Here is a 13,638-nt window from a genome sequence, read left to right as displayed (position 1 = left end):
TTCGTGACGTATTTCCGAGTTTGTGCCGGCCGGGGGGAGAGATTGATTCACGTCCGGTTCAAAGTGCTCCAACGTGGTGGTTGTTCTACTTGTTTTCAACGTGCAGTGGAAGTTTGCAACAAGTAAAAGACATTTCATATCGAAGGGGCTTCATTACGTGAGTATAGAATATATGCTTGTGAAATAAACACCGCTAGTTATAGCCTCATATATGTAGTCGTGCTGTGCTGCTAAGTGTGCTTGGCTTTAAAGAGTAATTTGCTAGCGATAGCAGCAGCAGTAATGTAACCTGGACCACTGCTTAGTAACAGCAGGAACAGACCACATGTGATGTGAATACTTTATTAACAGTTTGTAGAAAAAAGCACAGGAAAGTACTGCTAAGAAGATTTATAACCCAAGAAAGCACTGTGTAACCCTGAGTGTTAAAGTAAGGCTGCAATGGAATGCAATTCAAGTCCTACCCAGTGTGTGAGACCAAACTTCAGGAGAAAGTCTCGTATTTGGCCAGGCGAGAGTGCTTATGTCACTGTTTCTCAAACTCTTCTCTGACAGTATCCAAATGGATCCGGTTGGTTCATTTATATACTGTGAGTTACAGACTTGTATGGGTCATGAGTCTCAGGACCCCCCCTAAAAGGTACCCATAGAGTCCCTGGAATTGACTTTGAGAACCACAGGCTTATGTTATGGGCTTGAGATTGTACTATTTCAACCAGTACCTGAGATGACCAGGGTCTAAATCATAGGTCCACTCCAAATCGATCAATTGGAAGAGTAGAGAGCCCACCCCTAACTATTAACTACAGATGTACAGATTGTTTAAAATAGTGCTATTGAAATAAATTCCAGATTGCAGCTTACATTTAATTCTCAGTCAGTGGGTCCATTTAGTTACATCATTACATGTGTGTACACTCTGAGTTACACCAATGATTTGACTGTACTTGTATACGTGTATATTTTTGAGTGGTGCAACCACTCCCTTACGGAGCTGTGTGTGTGGGTGGCTGGGTGGGTCTGAGCATGAAAACAGCATGGTTGTTTTTCACCATCTGTGCGCAACCTAACACACAGTCACACACACACGAACATAACTGTATATATGATGATTTCAGGTGTGACAGTACAGTGACAGTATAGTACAGTACAGTAGAGGGACCCCCACATTCTCTACCGCTTTGGACGCGCGTTGGTACCCCCTCGGGGACCCCCACACGGAGTTGCAACACTCACTTCACACAGGTGTGATTTATTTTCTAGATAGGTGACAAGGATGGGTGAATTCAAAGTGCACCGGGTGAGGTTCTTTGACTACATGCCCAGTGCCATCAGAGCCATGGCTTTCAACGCTCACACACACAGGCTGGCACTGGCTCGGGCTGACGGCTCGGTGGAGATCTTCAACTTCAAAGATAGCTACTTTCAAGAGAAGGTGGGAGCGACCAGATTGAGATAAACAAGATGACACAGTATTTCACGTTTTAGACAAAATAATTACAATTACCTCAAATAATTGCAAATTCAGATGTCTGCAACAATTGTGACAACGGACCCTACCAGTGTGTTTATTGTGGTCGATGTGCTGTGTGTGGTTCAGGTGATCCCAGGGAAGGACGGCAGGACTGTTGAAGCTCTGTGCTACGTGGGAGAGCGTCTGTTCGGCGCCGGGCTGAACGGACAGATCACAGAGTACGACCTGGAGAACCTGAAGCCAAGGTACTCTCTGGAGGCTTACGGAGGACCCATCTGGACCATCAGCAGCAACGGCCAGGGGACACACTTGGCGGTCAGTCAGTCACTGCACATTTCATTTAACCACATTGTGTAATATTTGTCCTGTTTAATTTTAATTGTAATGCTAATGTGCTGTGTCCATCTTGAAGACTTCAGTATATGACATCATTGCCGTGATACTATAATGAATATATATTTTTCTTTTGTCAGATTGGATGTGAGGATGGGACGGTGAAGTTATATCAAATTACGGAAGATGGCGTTCAGTTTGAAAAAAACTTGGACAGACAGAAGAGTAAGTATATAAAAGTACATTCACAGCCAGTCATGCCGTTTGAGCAGTATTGTATTGTTTTACAGTCATTCATGTTGCATGCATGATGCTCGATATTATCAATATACGTGTACAACATGATCGTACACACGCATTAAATGAAAAGTAAAACGGAAATTGTTTCTAAAAGAGCACACGTTGCACTTGGTTCTAGCACAATATGTGAGCTGTGTTCTGTTGTGACTTTGTGAAATGTCTTTAATTGAATTAGTTCTGATGTTTTCCTACGTCATATCATCTTTAATTGAGTTGGTTTTGATTGATGTTGTCATATCATCTTTAATTGAGTTAGTTTTGATTGATGTCCTATAGGCCGTATCATCTCTCTGTCTTGGCATCCTTCTGGGACACTGCTGGCTGCTGGCATGATGGACATGATCAGAGTCTTTGATGTTCAGTCAGGTGAGCCAACATCAAACACACCGCAGTGGAATAGGATGGGTCTTAGCAGGGCTGGGCACTACTTCCACTTTGGCACTTTCAGTAACCATTATTTAATGTTGTCCTAAACCTAGATAGATCTTATAAAAGATCTATCTGTCTTGGCTTCCTTCAAGTAATCAATGCCACTGCTTTGAAATACTATTGGTAATGGTAAATGGTGCATTTTATACATTCACACACACACACACACACACGCACACATTCATACACCGATGGCGGAGGAAGCCATGCAGGGAGGCACCAACCTGCACATCATTCAGGAGCCATTCTGCAGGTTTAGTGTCTTGCTCAAGAACACTTCGACAGTAACTCTGGGGGAGCCCAGGATCGAACTCCCAAGCACCAGGCCGCTCTATACCTCCTGAGCCACTGCCACGTCACGTACACGTCTTCGCAATCCATCGGTTGATGTATTGCGAAGACGTGTACACACGTCCTAGCCCTTTTTATTGATATCAAACGGATTTTTTTTCTTTTATTTTTGGGTTGGCCTATCCTTCTGCACCATGCTGTTTGCGCATGCGCGCTGCCGTTCACTTCCCTGTCACTCAGAAATAAAGGCTAATCTAGGGAGCTCTCTGGTTTTGACCAGATGGCTATACTTCTGTCTTCATTTCACATTATGCCTCCCGGTTTTTGTACGGAACCGAAGGGGGGGGGGGGGGCTTTCAGAGTAAAAGCTGCCATTATCTGCCTGGCACCCCGAGCTCCTATTTTGAAAGAAATCCCGGCGCTGATTGTGTTAAATTGTGTTCTTTAGGCCACCCCACCCAGCGTCTCCTGGTGGACAGGAACGTGGGTTCGTCCAGGAACGTGGAGGTGGTGGTCTGGAGCGTGGTCTTCCTGTCCGACCACACCATCGTCAGCGGGGACTCTGCAGGAAAGGTCCAGTTGTGGGACGGCCTCTCTGGAACGCTGGTCAAAACCCACCTGGTGACCAAGTGGGACGTCCTGGCTCTGGCTGTCTCACAGGTGAGCATGTGATGATACTTGTCCCATTGGCAACCTTCTGATTGGTCCCTGATTGCCTAGCCAGCAGGCTCTTTCTGCCCTGGCTCCGCCTTATGGAGCTCAAACAGTCTCTATATTTGTACAGAGACTATATCTCTTGCTATCGCGAAGAAACCACCTAACTCCAAAATGTGAAAAATATGTTTTTCAGGAAATGAAGAAAACCTTATATTTTGAAAACAAAGCAATACTGCCTCGTCAAAGTTGGTGTTGTGACTTTGTCTATTACTTCCATGATAGGAGGTGGAGCTAGCTGCTTTAGCAGACAGTTTGAGGGTCCAATGGATTTGAGAGTTTTGTCCGAAGCACTTTTTACTACTTTTCAGTGGTTCAATATTTTCGAAACAACACACAGACATAAAGGCTGTTTGATAGCACTGATTTATGAAAAATAATCAAAAATGGAGTTATCAGGTGTCCTCCCGACGGCAACGATATACAAATTAAAAAACAAAGCATTGTGAAAGGTGTTTGAGTTCATTCGTTCTCTCCTGTGAGCTCGCATGTGAGCAAAACATATTCTGAAACTTAAAGGTAAAAGTAAGGCTTATTTTCCCATTTAATTCCTTGTTTGCGTAAACGTGCGACCAACAGGATGAGAGCAGTCTAATAGCTGGGACGTCAGAGGGCACTGTCGTCCAGTTCCAGTTCATCTCCTCCACCATGGACCAGCAGGACAACACATGGGTCAGAACCAGGACCTTAAAGAACCACACGCATGATGTCCGGGCCCTGGTTCACACCGAGACCGCAGTGGTCTCTGGAGGTCGGTATCACACAATAATGACGTGCTGCCGTTATAATGAAAATGGACTTTACTTGCCTTTTGTATTTAGCACTAGCATGACTGAGAGGTCATTTTGACCATTTTTTTGAGATTTTGAAGTTGATTATCTTTGGCCCATGAAGCTCACAGAAGGTTCCCCTTCCATGACCATCATCATCCATCATCTCAGAATTTGTTTTACATCTGAAACATTTTCTAAATATGAATTTAAGCACATGCTACTTCTGCTACTTTTTACATCAGTCATGCTAGTGACGGTTCATGGGACGAATAATGTACCAGTCATTAAATTTTCCTTGGAATGGATGCCAGGAGGAGATACTATTGAGTGTTATTTTCATTTAAATCACTTCATTATGAGGTTTTCATGTCTCCAATAAATTGTGGGTGACTGTCTGCACTCAGGGATGGATACTCAGCTGGTGGTGAGACCTCTGCTGGACAAAGTGGAGAAGAAGACCGCAGAAGCAGCGCTGCACAAAATCCTTTTCCCCCATGTGAGTATTGGCGTAGGTAGGAAAAGTCAACATCTCCTGTATAAACTGAGATGATTCCATCTTGAACAACTTGACCCTTTCCTTACAATCTTCCCACTGTAGAGGAGCTTGGTGTCCTGTGGGAAGAAATCAGGAATACTTCTCTTCCAGTTCCCTGGTCATCTAGAGTTATGGAGAGTGGGAGAGAGTGATGGACATGGTGAGGACAACGCACATTGATTGAAATTTATTTATTCTCGAAAGAGCAATTGAGGTTCTCCCTCATTTTCTTTTTTTTTAAATATCTTTTCATTGGGTTTTTTACATTTTTTTTCCCCTCCCATGTGGGGTCCTTATACATGTCAGCATATACATTTGTTGATACAGTACGTACGTCTGAAGGCACCCCTCATTTTCCTCCCGTCCACCCACTGTGCCCACCCACTCTTCCCCAATGCAGAGACAATACAGCTGGAAAATGGGAAAATTACAAAAAATACAGAAAAATAATAATAAATTAAATTAAAAAGGAGAAGGGGGAGGGGAAAGAGAAGAAAGGAGGAAGGGGGGGGGGGACCACCTGTGTGCGCGCGCAGCCACCGGTTTGCACGACGCATATGCAATGCATAGGCATAATGCGTTCACCATTATATAGTTCAAATATTTCAAATACCCTCATTTTCAATGCTGACGAGATTACATGCAGTATATAAAACAATTTAGGACATGCAGGTATAAAACACAAATCAAGTCTTCATGTAAGGCATAGAGACATATTATACAGACAGTGAGACAAAACACAAGGTAAAAACATTTACATATTGAGGTAGGGAGGTTCAAAAGCAGGTTATTCAATTGACCATAAGAAATTGGGGTATTAATTTTCAATGTTTGCAAAGTGTAAATTGTAAAGTGTTCCATGTGGTTGGGGCATCGAAGCAAAAAAGCCGACTTTCCTAGTTCAGATTGTACGGATGGGACCTCTAGTTTAAGCCATTCACTTGAACGGGTCTGGCGAGTATTGATTTTCCATTTTAACAGCAACGTGATGTACAATGGTAGCTTTCCATCAATGGCTTTAAAGATAAACTGGTGCCAGTGCATGGTTCTCCTCTCAGAGAGGGAAGACCAACCTACTTTATCATAAAGGGTGCAATGGTGAATGCTGTGCACATGGATTCAGGTTCTCAAGTCGCCACGATTTCAATCCCATAGAAGCCAGTGTGTCTTCTATGGAAGCATGTTGCACAGCGAAAAATAGACGATCTAGATATAGGCTATTTTCGGTAAATGTTTTCAAAAGGTTAGAGCAATTAAAGTGGTCAAAACTAGCATTATGTTTAGAAGAAGCATGTTCCATAAATCCTATTGGTGCTTTAAAGCAAAGGTTTAAGCCTCACTGTCTGTGATTTCCTTTCCTGGTTGTCTGTATGTAGAACAGCAGGAACAGCATTACAATACTAAAACATGTGTTGTGTTACATATTGTGTTAATTGTTTAGCATCAAGTGTGGGAGGCTCCTTTCACACTGTTTTCATAAATTGCATAATTATAGGACTTGGCCATACAAACAATTTTGAGTTGTGAGATTTTATTTTTGCTCTAATCCATGTGCGTAGGCCATCATGTATCCAAAATATTAATCTACATAAATCCGTGGTCTGTATTTCTTCCTGTGAGCATTGGCATTTAAATATTGTGGTTTATGCGTTTCCAGGAAAGCCTGGGGACAGTCTACCCGTGAAGAGACAACCAGAGAAACTCATTCACCTGAAGAGAAAGGTCTGTACTCTGTGGCTCACTTTAGAAACCCCACGTAGTCTAACCTTGTTTACATTCCAAAAAAAACACACTTAAATTACTTTAGAAATGGCCAGAAGATTTCACCAGATGTTTTTATTATTGTTTTTTTACTCTTTCAGTTTCCGAATTTCTTGGGGTGTCTATTTGATATCTTAGTTTAATCTTCATATTTGAAACATTGAGAATATTGAAAACCCACATTAAAAAAAAGACACACTTGAATTACTTTTGAAATGGTCAGAAGATTTCTCCAGATGTTTTTATCATTGTTTTCTTTGTACTCTTTCCGTATTTGTTGGGGTGTCTATTGATATCTTGGTTTAATCTTTATATTTGAAACATTGCGAATACTGAAACCCATAATAAATCATTTGGCGTGATCATGTGACCCCCTTAGGGAGATGACCATATCTGCTGCAGTTCTGTGTCTCCGTGTGGCACCTGGGTAGCGTACTCCACTGTGTCCAGTGTTCGTCTGTACAGAATACACTACGAGAACAATAACATCAGCATCAGTAAGGTAAGGCTGGCTGCCAAACAATAAGACGCATGTCTATAAAGTCCTTGTCTACATTTGCCTTTTCATCAAGATACCAAAGTGTTTATATTCAAACAGCTTTTGTGTTTTATGAACATTCCATAAAAGGCTAGCAAGGAAAGATTATCCACTTAAACCCTGATGTCCCTATCTTGGACATATCCATTATGATTAATAATTTCAGAAATAGCCAATCTACAAGCTCAGGATGTCCAGCAGTGCGACACATCGTGACCTTCTCTAGATCACCTATTGTCAAAATTAAAACGCGTTTTAAAAATAGGGCTGTATTAAAGTTGTGTTTTGATTTTGGAATGTATTTGGTGCATTATCTATTCTCATCTAATTCCAACTATAAGGACTATTCTCTCTCTCTGTCCCTGCCTCCAGGTGTCCAAGCTGCCTAAGGTCCTTGGCTCTGCCCAGCAGCTGTGCTTCTCCCCAGACTCCTCCAAACTCTTTGCGTCCTCCAGCCAGTCTTCAGTGGTCGTCGTGGCTCTCTGTGGCCAGTCGGAGTGCAAGTATGTGCACACCCTGAAGCCAAAGCAAGGTGAGACACCCCATGCATAAGGCAATGTTTTTTTTTTTTTTTTAAGATATTTTTTTGCGGCTTACGCCTTTTATTGATTTTTGAAGGGACAGACAGTAGGCTGACAGGAAACGGGAGAGAGATGGGGGGATGACATGCAGTAAAGGCCGTGTCGGGTCCGGGAGTCGAACCCGCGGCACACTGCGACTGGATTACCAGTCCGGTGCCCAGACCGTTACGCTACGGCCTGGGCCTGCATAAGGCAATGTTGACTGACTTAACCCATTTTGACCTGAGATCAGATTTAAAAAAAATCTTCTACATCCTGACAGTTTTCTGAAAAAGCTATGTTTCTATGTCTGTCGTTCTTCGATTTTTCAAAAATAGCAGACCTACAACCCGTGTGAACTGAGTGGTGCAACTCCCCCCCCCTCCTCTCTCTCTATCTCTCTCTCATTAGCAGGCAACAGTATAGCCTCGGTACCAGGCTTTCATTTTTGTTGGTGCAAAAAAAAAAGCCTGGAGGAACGCATTGGCCGCTCTGGTCTAAAAGTGGGAGTCAACCGTTCCGGGTGGGCGTCGCTCCAAATGATGTGACGTAGCGCTGCACTAGGGGGGAGAGGAGGGGCCGGGGGTGACGGACAGATCGATGAGATCCAATCAGGGCGTGCGCAAATCTCAGCCGCAACCCCCCCCCTCTAGACCAGAAACCTAACTCAGGCTAGCAACAGTACAGCACTATCTCTCTCTCTGTTTCTGGCAAACAGCGCCCCCTACTTGTACTAATAGTCATACTCGTGCTCTTTAACGTCACATACATGGGCGGACGACACATAGGCGGACACGGACATTTGCTGTTCCTTGGAGTGGTTGCACCACTCAAAAAAAAATGTCGGATGAATTAAAATAAAACATCTGCCGCGCGAGTTCTCGCGAGACTCCTGCTGAGATCACAGAGGTGTCTGTCTGAGAGGCTCTACTCATCATCTCATCGTATCTACAAGTCCACAAAGCATCGCTGATGCAACGCGTTGTAGGCTAATATTCAGAAAGTCAGTTTTGGCCGGTTCTGACAGCTCTAGTGTGGGTCTCCTTTTTGTCCCCAGGTTCAAAACAGGCAATTCACCTGATGTGTGCCAGTGAGGATGGAAAATGGCTAGCTACCGCTAATGCCGACTGCCACATCCATGTCTACAACCTACACACACAAAAGGTGAGTTAAGACTTTATCGTTTTTACGCTCTACCTGGGTTCATTTATATGGAATACAAGTGCATGAGTTCATGCCTTTTTATACAACAGTAGTGAACCTTCACACACTGTGTGTGTGTGTGTGTGTGTGTGTGTGTGTGTGTGTGCAGCTTCATTGTAAAGTTCCAGCATACAGCTCCTGTCCCACTGCTATGGCTATCCACCCCACAGCAGGCAACCTGTTCATGGTGCACGCTGACCAACAGGTAAGTGCATTAAAAGAAATCTGCCATTTGAAAAACATTAATGGTTTATTATTACCTGAGCTGTAACTGTGTGGCTCCTATTGTTTTCACCCTGTGTCTTGTAGCGTTTATAATTTACACTTTAGCCATTTAGCAGACACTCTTAATCCAAAGCGATTTACAGAAAGCGAGAACAACACATGGTAATAAATCAAATACATAGGTTCTTATCTTGCTTATCATCCGTATCTATTTCTATCATCCGACTGACAGTATCTGTACAATGAACTGAGTATACATACACTGTTGAGTCTAGCCTTTTAAGGTAGTAGCTCGCACAACTCCAACTCATCTTAAACTCTCTGAGCATATATTCTCCATGAGAGGTTATTTTGTAAATGTACACTGTAGATTGCCATCTACATGAAAGTAGTTTTAAGACCAGTGTGGTCCGAACAAGGGCACCAGGAATGAAAAATAAACCGATACTGGCTAACTGATAGCATTTGTTACCATTAGCATTGCTACAACTCTGGCTCAAAACCTTTGGTGGATGCCGAAATAGAATTGATTTTCACAACATATTCTCATCCCAACTCGCCACATCGATGAGTTAACGTGGAGTGGACTATGTAGAAAACACCATTATAACATTGGAAATGATTAAAAGCATTTATACGATGTTGGATTGTTGAAAGGGCATCTTTGGTATCGACATAGGACGCCAAAGCTACTTGACCAAGCGGTGAAATATGACAGGTTGAGAACAGACTGGATTTCAACTGTTTCAAACAGCCATTCCTATCCACTGAGACATTGCAATCAAAGATAATGCTCATAATGTTTTTTTATATTTATTAATTATACTATTGTTAAGTTAACACCCGGACTTGAACCTTGGTCTCCCACGTGATAAGCCAACATCTAAGCCAAAAAGATATCCCTGTGACTTTAGGCCATCAGGCTGAGGTTGTGAGCCACTCTGCGACGCTATAAAGTATTACAATTAATTTATAACAACTACAACAGTCTAATAAACAATATTAGTTAAGGAGATGGCACATTAAACATTAAGTTGGATGTCCTTAACTAAATAGACTACAGCCGATTTCATTAATAAGGCAAAATGTACGATGTTCATGATGGACATGCATTCTTGCTGCACCAAACGGGGAAGAGACATTTTGAGGCAGTGGACTGCAAATGCAAAGTTAATGGAAGGACGCAAATTAAAAGTGATTTCACTCCAGGCGACATGAAATGCGGCGGTAAAATAAAATGAACACAAGATGACAACAATTTCTCAACTCGACGGAAAATGTGCCCGCAGCGGTAAACAGAAAAGCCCATCAGATTTATGCTGACCTCTACATAACAGCTTTGGAGCTTTAGGTGCCTGTGGACACTCTGGCCAGGCCCACTGGCACATCTACATACTGTAATGGAAATATGTAATGGAAAACCGACAAGCCATGGCAAATGGAATCCATTTAACCCATTTTGACCTGACGTCGAAATTAAAAAATGTCTTTGTCAATTTTCTGAAAAACCTCATGTTTCTATATCAGTGGTTATCAATATTTCATGTCAAGGACCCCAAAAATTATATGTAATTTGCCGCCGACCCCCATCTGAAAATATGTTGTTCCAGGGACCCCCGCAGAAGCAAAGATTTGAGTTAAAAACGCTCTGAAAGAATATATATTCAAAGACTTGCACCACATTTTTCAAAAATAGCAGACCTACAAGCTCGTATGAGCTTGTAGATGTGCTATTTTTCAATAGCTAAATTATAACATAATGTATGTAACCACCAAAAGGGGTTCCCGCTCAAAATAGGTTAAGTGTTTTACTGGTTAAAAGCTAAATGCCACACTTGCTGCAGGGTGCAAAATGGTAAATGGTGCATTTGTAAAGCACCTTTATCCAAAGCCCTTTACAACGTGTCTTACATTCACCCATCAGTGGCAACCAATACATTGGGAGCAGTTAGGGTTCAGTGTCTTGTTCGAGGACACTTCGGCTACCCGTACCCACAAAAACAAAGCTCCAGTAGCTTCATATGTCCATCACACAAAATGGTCATTTTCTCTTTTCTTTTCGTCGTCCAGGTGTTCGAGTACTCCCTAGGGAAGAAGGAGTACACCGAGTGGAGCAGAAAACTCCAGAAACAAGGCCTCCATCCGCTGTGGTTCCAGCGAGACACGCCCATAACGGACGTCGCGTACAGTCCCACGAACCCCAGCCACGTCATCCTGCATGACCTTTACATGTTCTGCCTCATTGACCAGAGTCTGGTATGTAGCTAGACAGACAGATAGATACAGTAGATAGATACTTTATTGATCCCGAAGGAAATTTGTTTTGTCCAACAGCTCATAGAAAGCAGTAAAAAAAAGAAAGGAGTTCATAAGTCTATCTGTGCTGCATGTGTGGGATACAAACCTGTTACTGAATTTGCTCTTCAGAGAATAAAGTGCAGTGTGTGCAGTGGGTGACTAACATGGTCCAGGATGGCTATAGTGTCTTGGCCAGAGTCCTCTCCTCTGCCATCACCACCACAGAGTCAGGCTTGGTCCCGTCACCTTGCCTGCTCGCTTAATCAGTCTGTCTAGTCTGTGCTGTGTGTTACTGACCCATGTAGAGATTTACATGTTCTGCATCATTGACCAGAGTCTGGTATGTTGTACTGTAGCTAGACCGAGTTACTGACCTAATGTAGAGATTTACTGTGCTCAAGTTGTGTGAAAGGGGTATTTCACTTGAAAACACTTCTGGGGTTATTTGGATGTCTGTACTCTGGATTTAATTTTGTGTGTGCATCCCAGACCGTTTTTAAGTTGTTTGATTCAAGATGTATGTTTGTTCATTTTTCAGTAAAAGTATCTACAAGAGCTTGTTACAAAATAAATGCATTGGATCCATTGGAACATTTCCTGAAAAGTAATGGTTTCCAGTCCACCCGACAGCCATGACTTAAAAACGTTCCTTTTGTGTCCCCTCCTCTTCCCTTCAGCCTCTCCCTGACAAGACCACTATACTGTCCAATCAGATGACTCTAAAGGCTCTGCCCGAGGAGGAGAGGAGCAGACATAGCCACGCCTTCAAGATAACCAGGCTCTTCCAGGTAGGAATATTATCATCGTTAAATGGACCGGAAGGCTGGAACTCCACAAGTAATGGTGGGGCCAACACAGACAGTGGTGTAGGCCAGTGGGTCGCAAACATTTTTAGCCAGGGACCCCCCATAAGAGAAGATTTGTCAACATTCTTCGAAAATAGCAGATATACAGTACCTAATTAGTAAATGCATCACCATTGAGGCGTGTTGAGAGGTTTTAATTGGTTTTCAAATGGCCACAAAAACTAAAAAGGGCATAGGGGTTCCTCGTTTTGCTGGGGACCAGGGGACCCCCTAGAACGTTAGCAAACTAACCTATTATTTTGTATGTCTCTGATTATTTAAATAATCTAAATACATAGTAAAGAAAACATTTGACAACTTTTATTTCCTTTTTTCCCCTGTAGCACATACTGTGTGTGAGCTTACTGGAGGACCGGTCTCTGGTGGTGGTGGAGCGTCCTTTATTAGACATTACTACTCAGTTGCCTGCACCGGTTCGACAGAAGAAGTTTGCCACCTAAAGGAAGAGAACGTCTCAGGATCTAGACTAGAGGTGGATCAGAAGACGTTGGAACTGGACAGAGAACTGGACAGAGAGCAACTAAAGCCTTGGTGGCGGCAGTGGCTCAGGGGTAGAGTGGCTGGATGGTAACCGCAAGGTTGCCAGTTCGAACCCGGGCTCCCCCAGAGTTAGTGTTGAAGTGTCCTTGAGCAAGACACTGAACCCCTAATTGCTCCTGATGTGCTAGTTGGTGCCTTGCATGGTTTCCGCTGCCATCGGTGTATGAATGTGTGTGTGTGTGAATGTGTGAATGTAATGCACATTCTATGTAAAGCGCCTTGGATAAAGGCGCTATATAAATGCACCATTTACCATTTTGGTCACACTTGGTTGTGCATGATTGACGCAACAAAAACGGCAGATCTGCAAGCTCACGACCCTTTACAGCACGATGTGTTGTGAGCTTGTAATGTAGACATTTCAAGTATAATTTATAGTCCGAAAAAACAACTGCGGATCACTGTGTTTGTTTAGCTTTTGCTGCAGCAGACGATTGCAGTGCCAATATACTTCTGAGAGTTTGTCTCAAAAAATGCCATTCCTGGACATCCCCAAGAAACTGTTCTTTTGGTGGACCATTTTACCTGAAGAGCTTCACATCCCCGAGAGCACATCATCATCATGATACCCCAAACACTGGGCAGTGTCAGTGAAATGATCTAAATTATATAATATTATATATGAAAATGTATAATTCTGTTTCCAAATCAATAAGTTAACGGGGGAAGATAGTTTAGGCAACTCATACTGAGCCATTGTCAGTTGGCATCACACCGCTTCCTTGCTTGCACGGTTTGATAATGGGAATAAATGAATTGATTTACTGGCAATGTTTGTTTATTTTGGATTTTTACAGA

At 42.9% G+C, this 13,638-nt stretch overlaps 1 protein-coding gene across 1 annotated transcript; it reads left to right on the top strand.

Annotated features, from left to right (window-relative positions):
• The first annotated feature begins 59 nt into the window (after window positions 1-59).
• Window positions 60-13,598, top strand: utp4 (UTP4 small subunit processome component). Its single transcript, XM_083762419.1, has 17 exons — window positions 60-157; window positions 1,264-1,435; window positions 1,601-1,789; window positions 1,948-2,032; window positions 2,384-2,473; window positions 3,276-3,487; window positions 4,121-4,292; window positions 4,719-4,810; window positions 4,913-5,009; window positions 6,507-6,571; window positions 6,990-7,112; window positions 7,521-7,680; window positions 8,766-8,872; window positions 9,021-9,116; window positions 11,207-11,392; window positions 12,112-12,222; window positions 12,624-13,598. Exons 2-17 carry the CDS (start codon window positions 1,277-1,279, stop codon window positions 12,738-12,740), a joined length of 2,061 nt encoding a protein of 686 aa, XP_083618545.1. The 5' UTR covers window positions 60-157; window positions 1,264-1,276; the 3' UTR covers window positions 12,741-13,598.
• The last annotated feature ends 40 nt before the right edge of the window (window positions 13,599-13,638 follow it).

This window comes from Protomyctophum parallelum (assembly GCF_964188405.1).
Source record: "Protomyctophum parallelum genome assembly, chromosome: 4".
In the NCBI taxonomy this organism is placed as follows: Eukaryota; Metazoa; Chordata; class Actinopteri; order Myctophiformes; family Myctophidae; genus Protomyctophum; species Protomyctophum parallelum.
The sequence above is the reverse complement of the archived record's forward strand: the minus strand, read 5'-3'. Positions and strand labels throughout refer to the sequence as shown.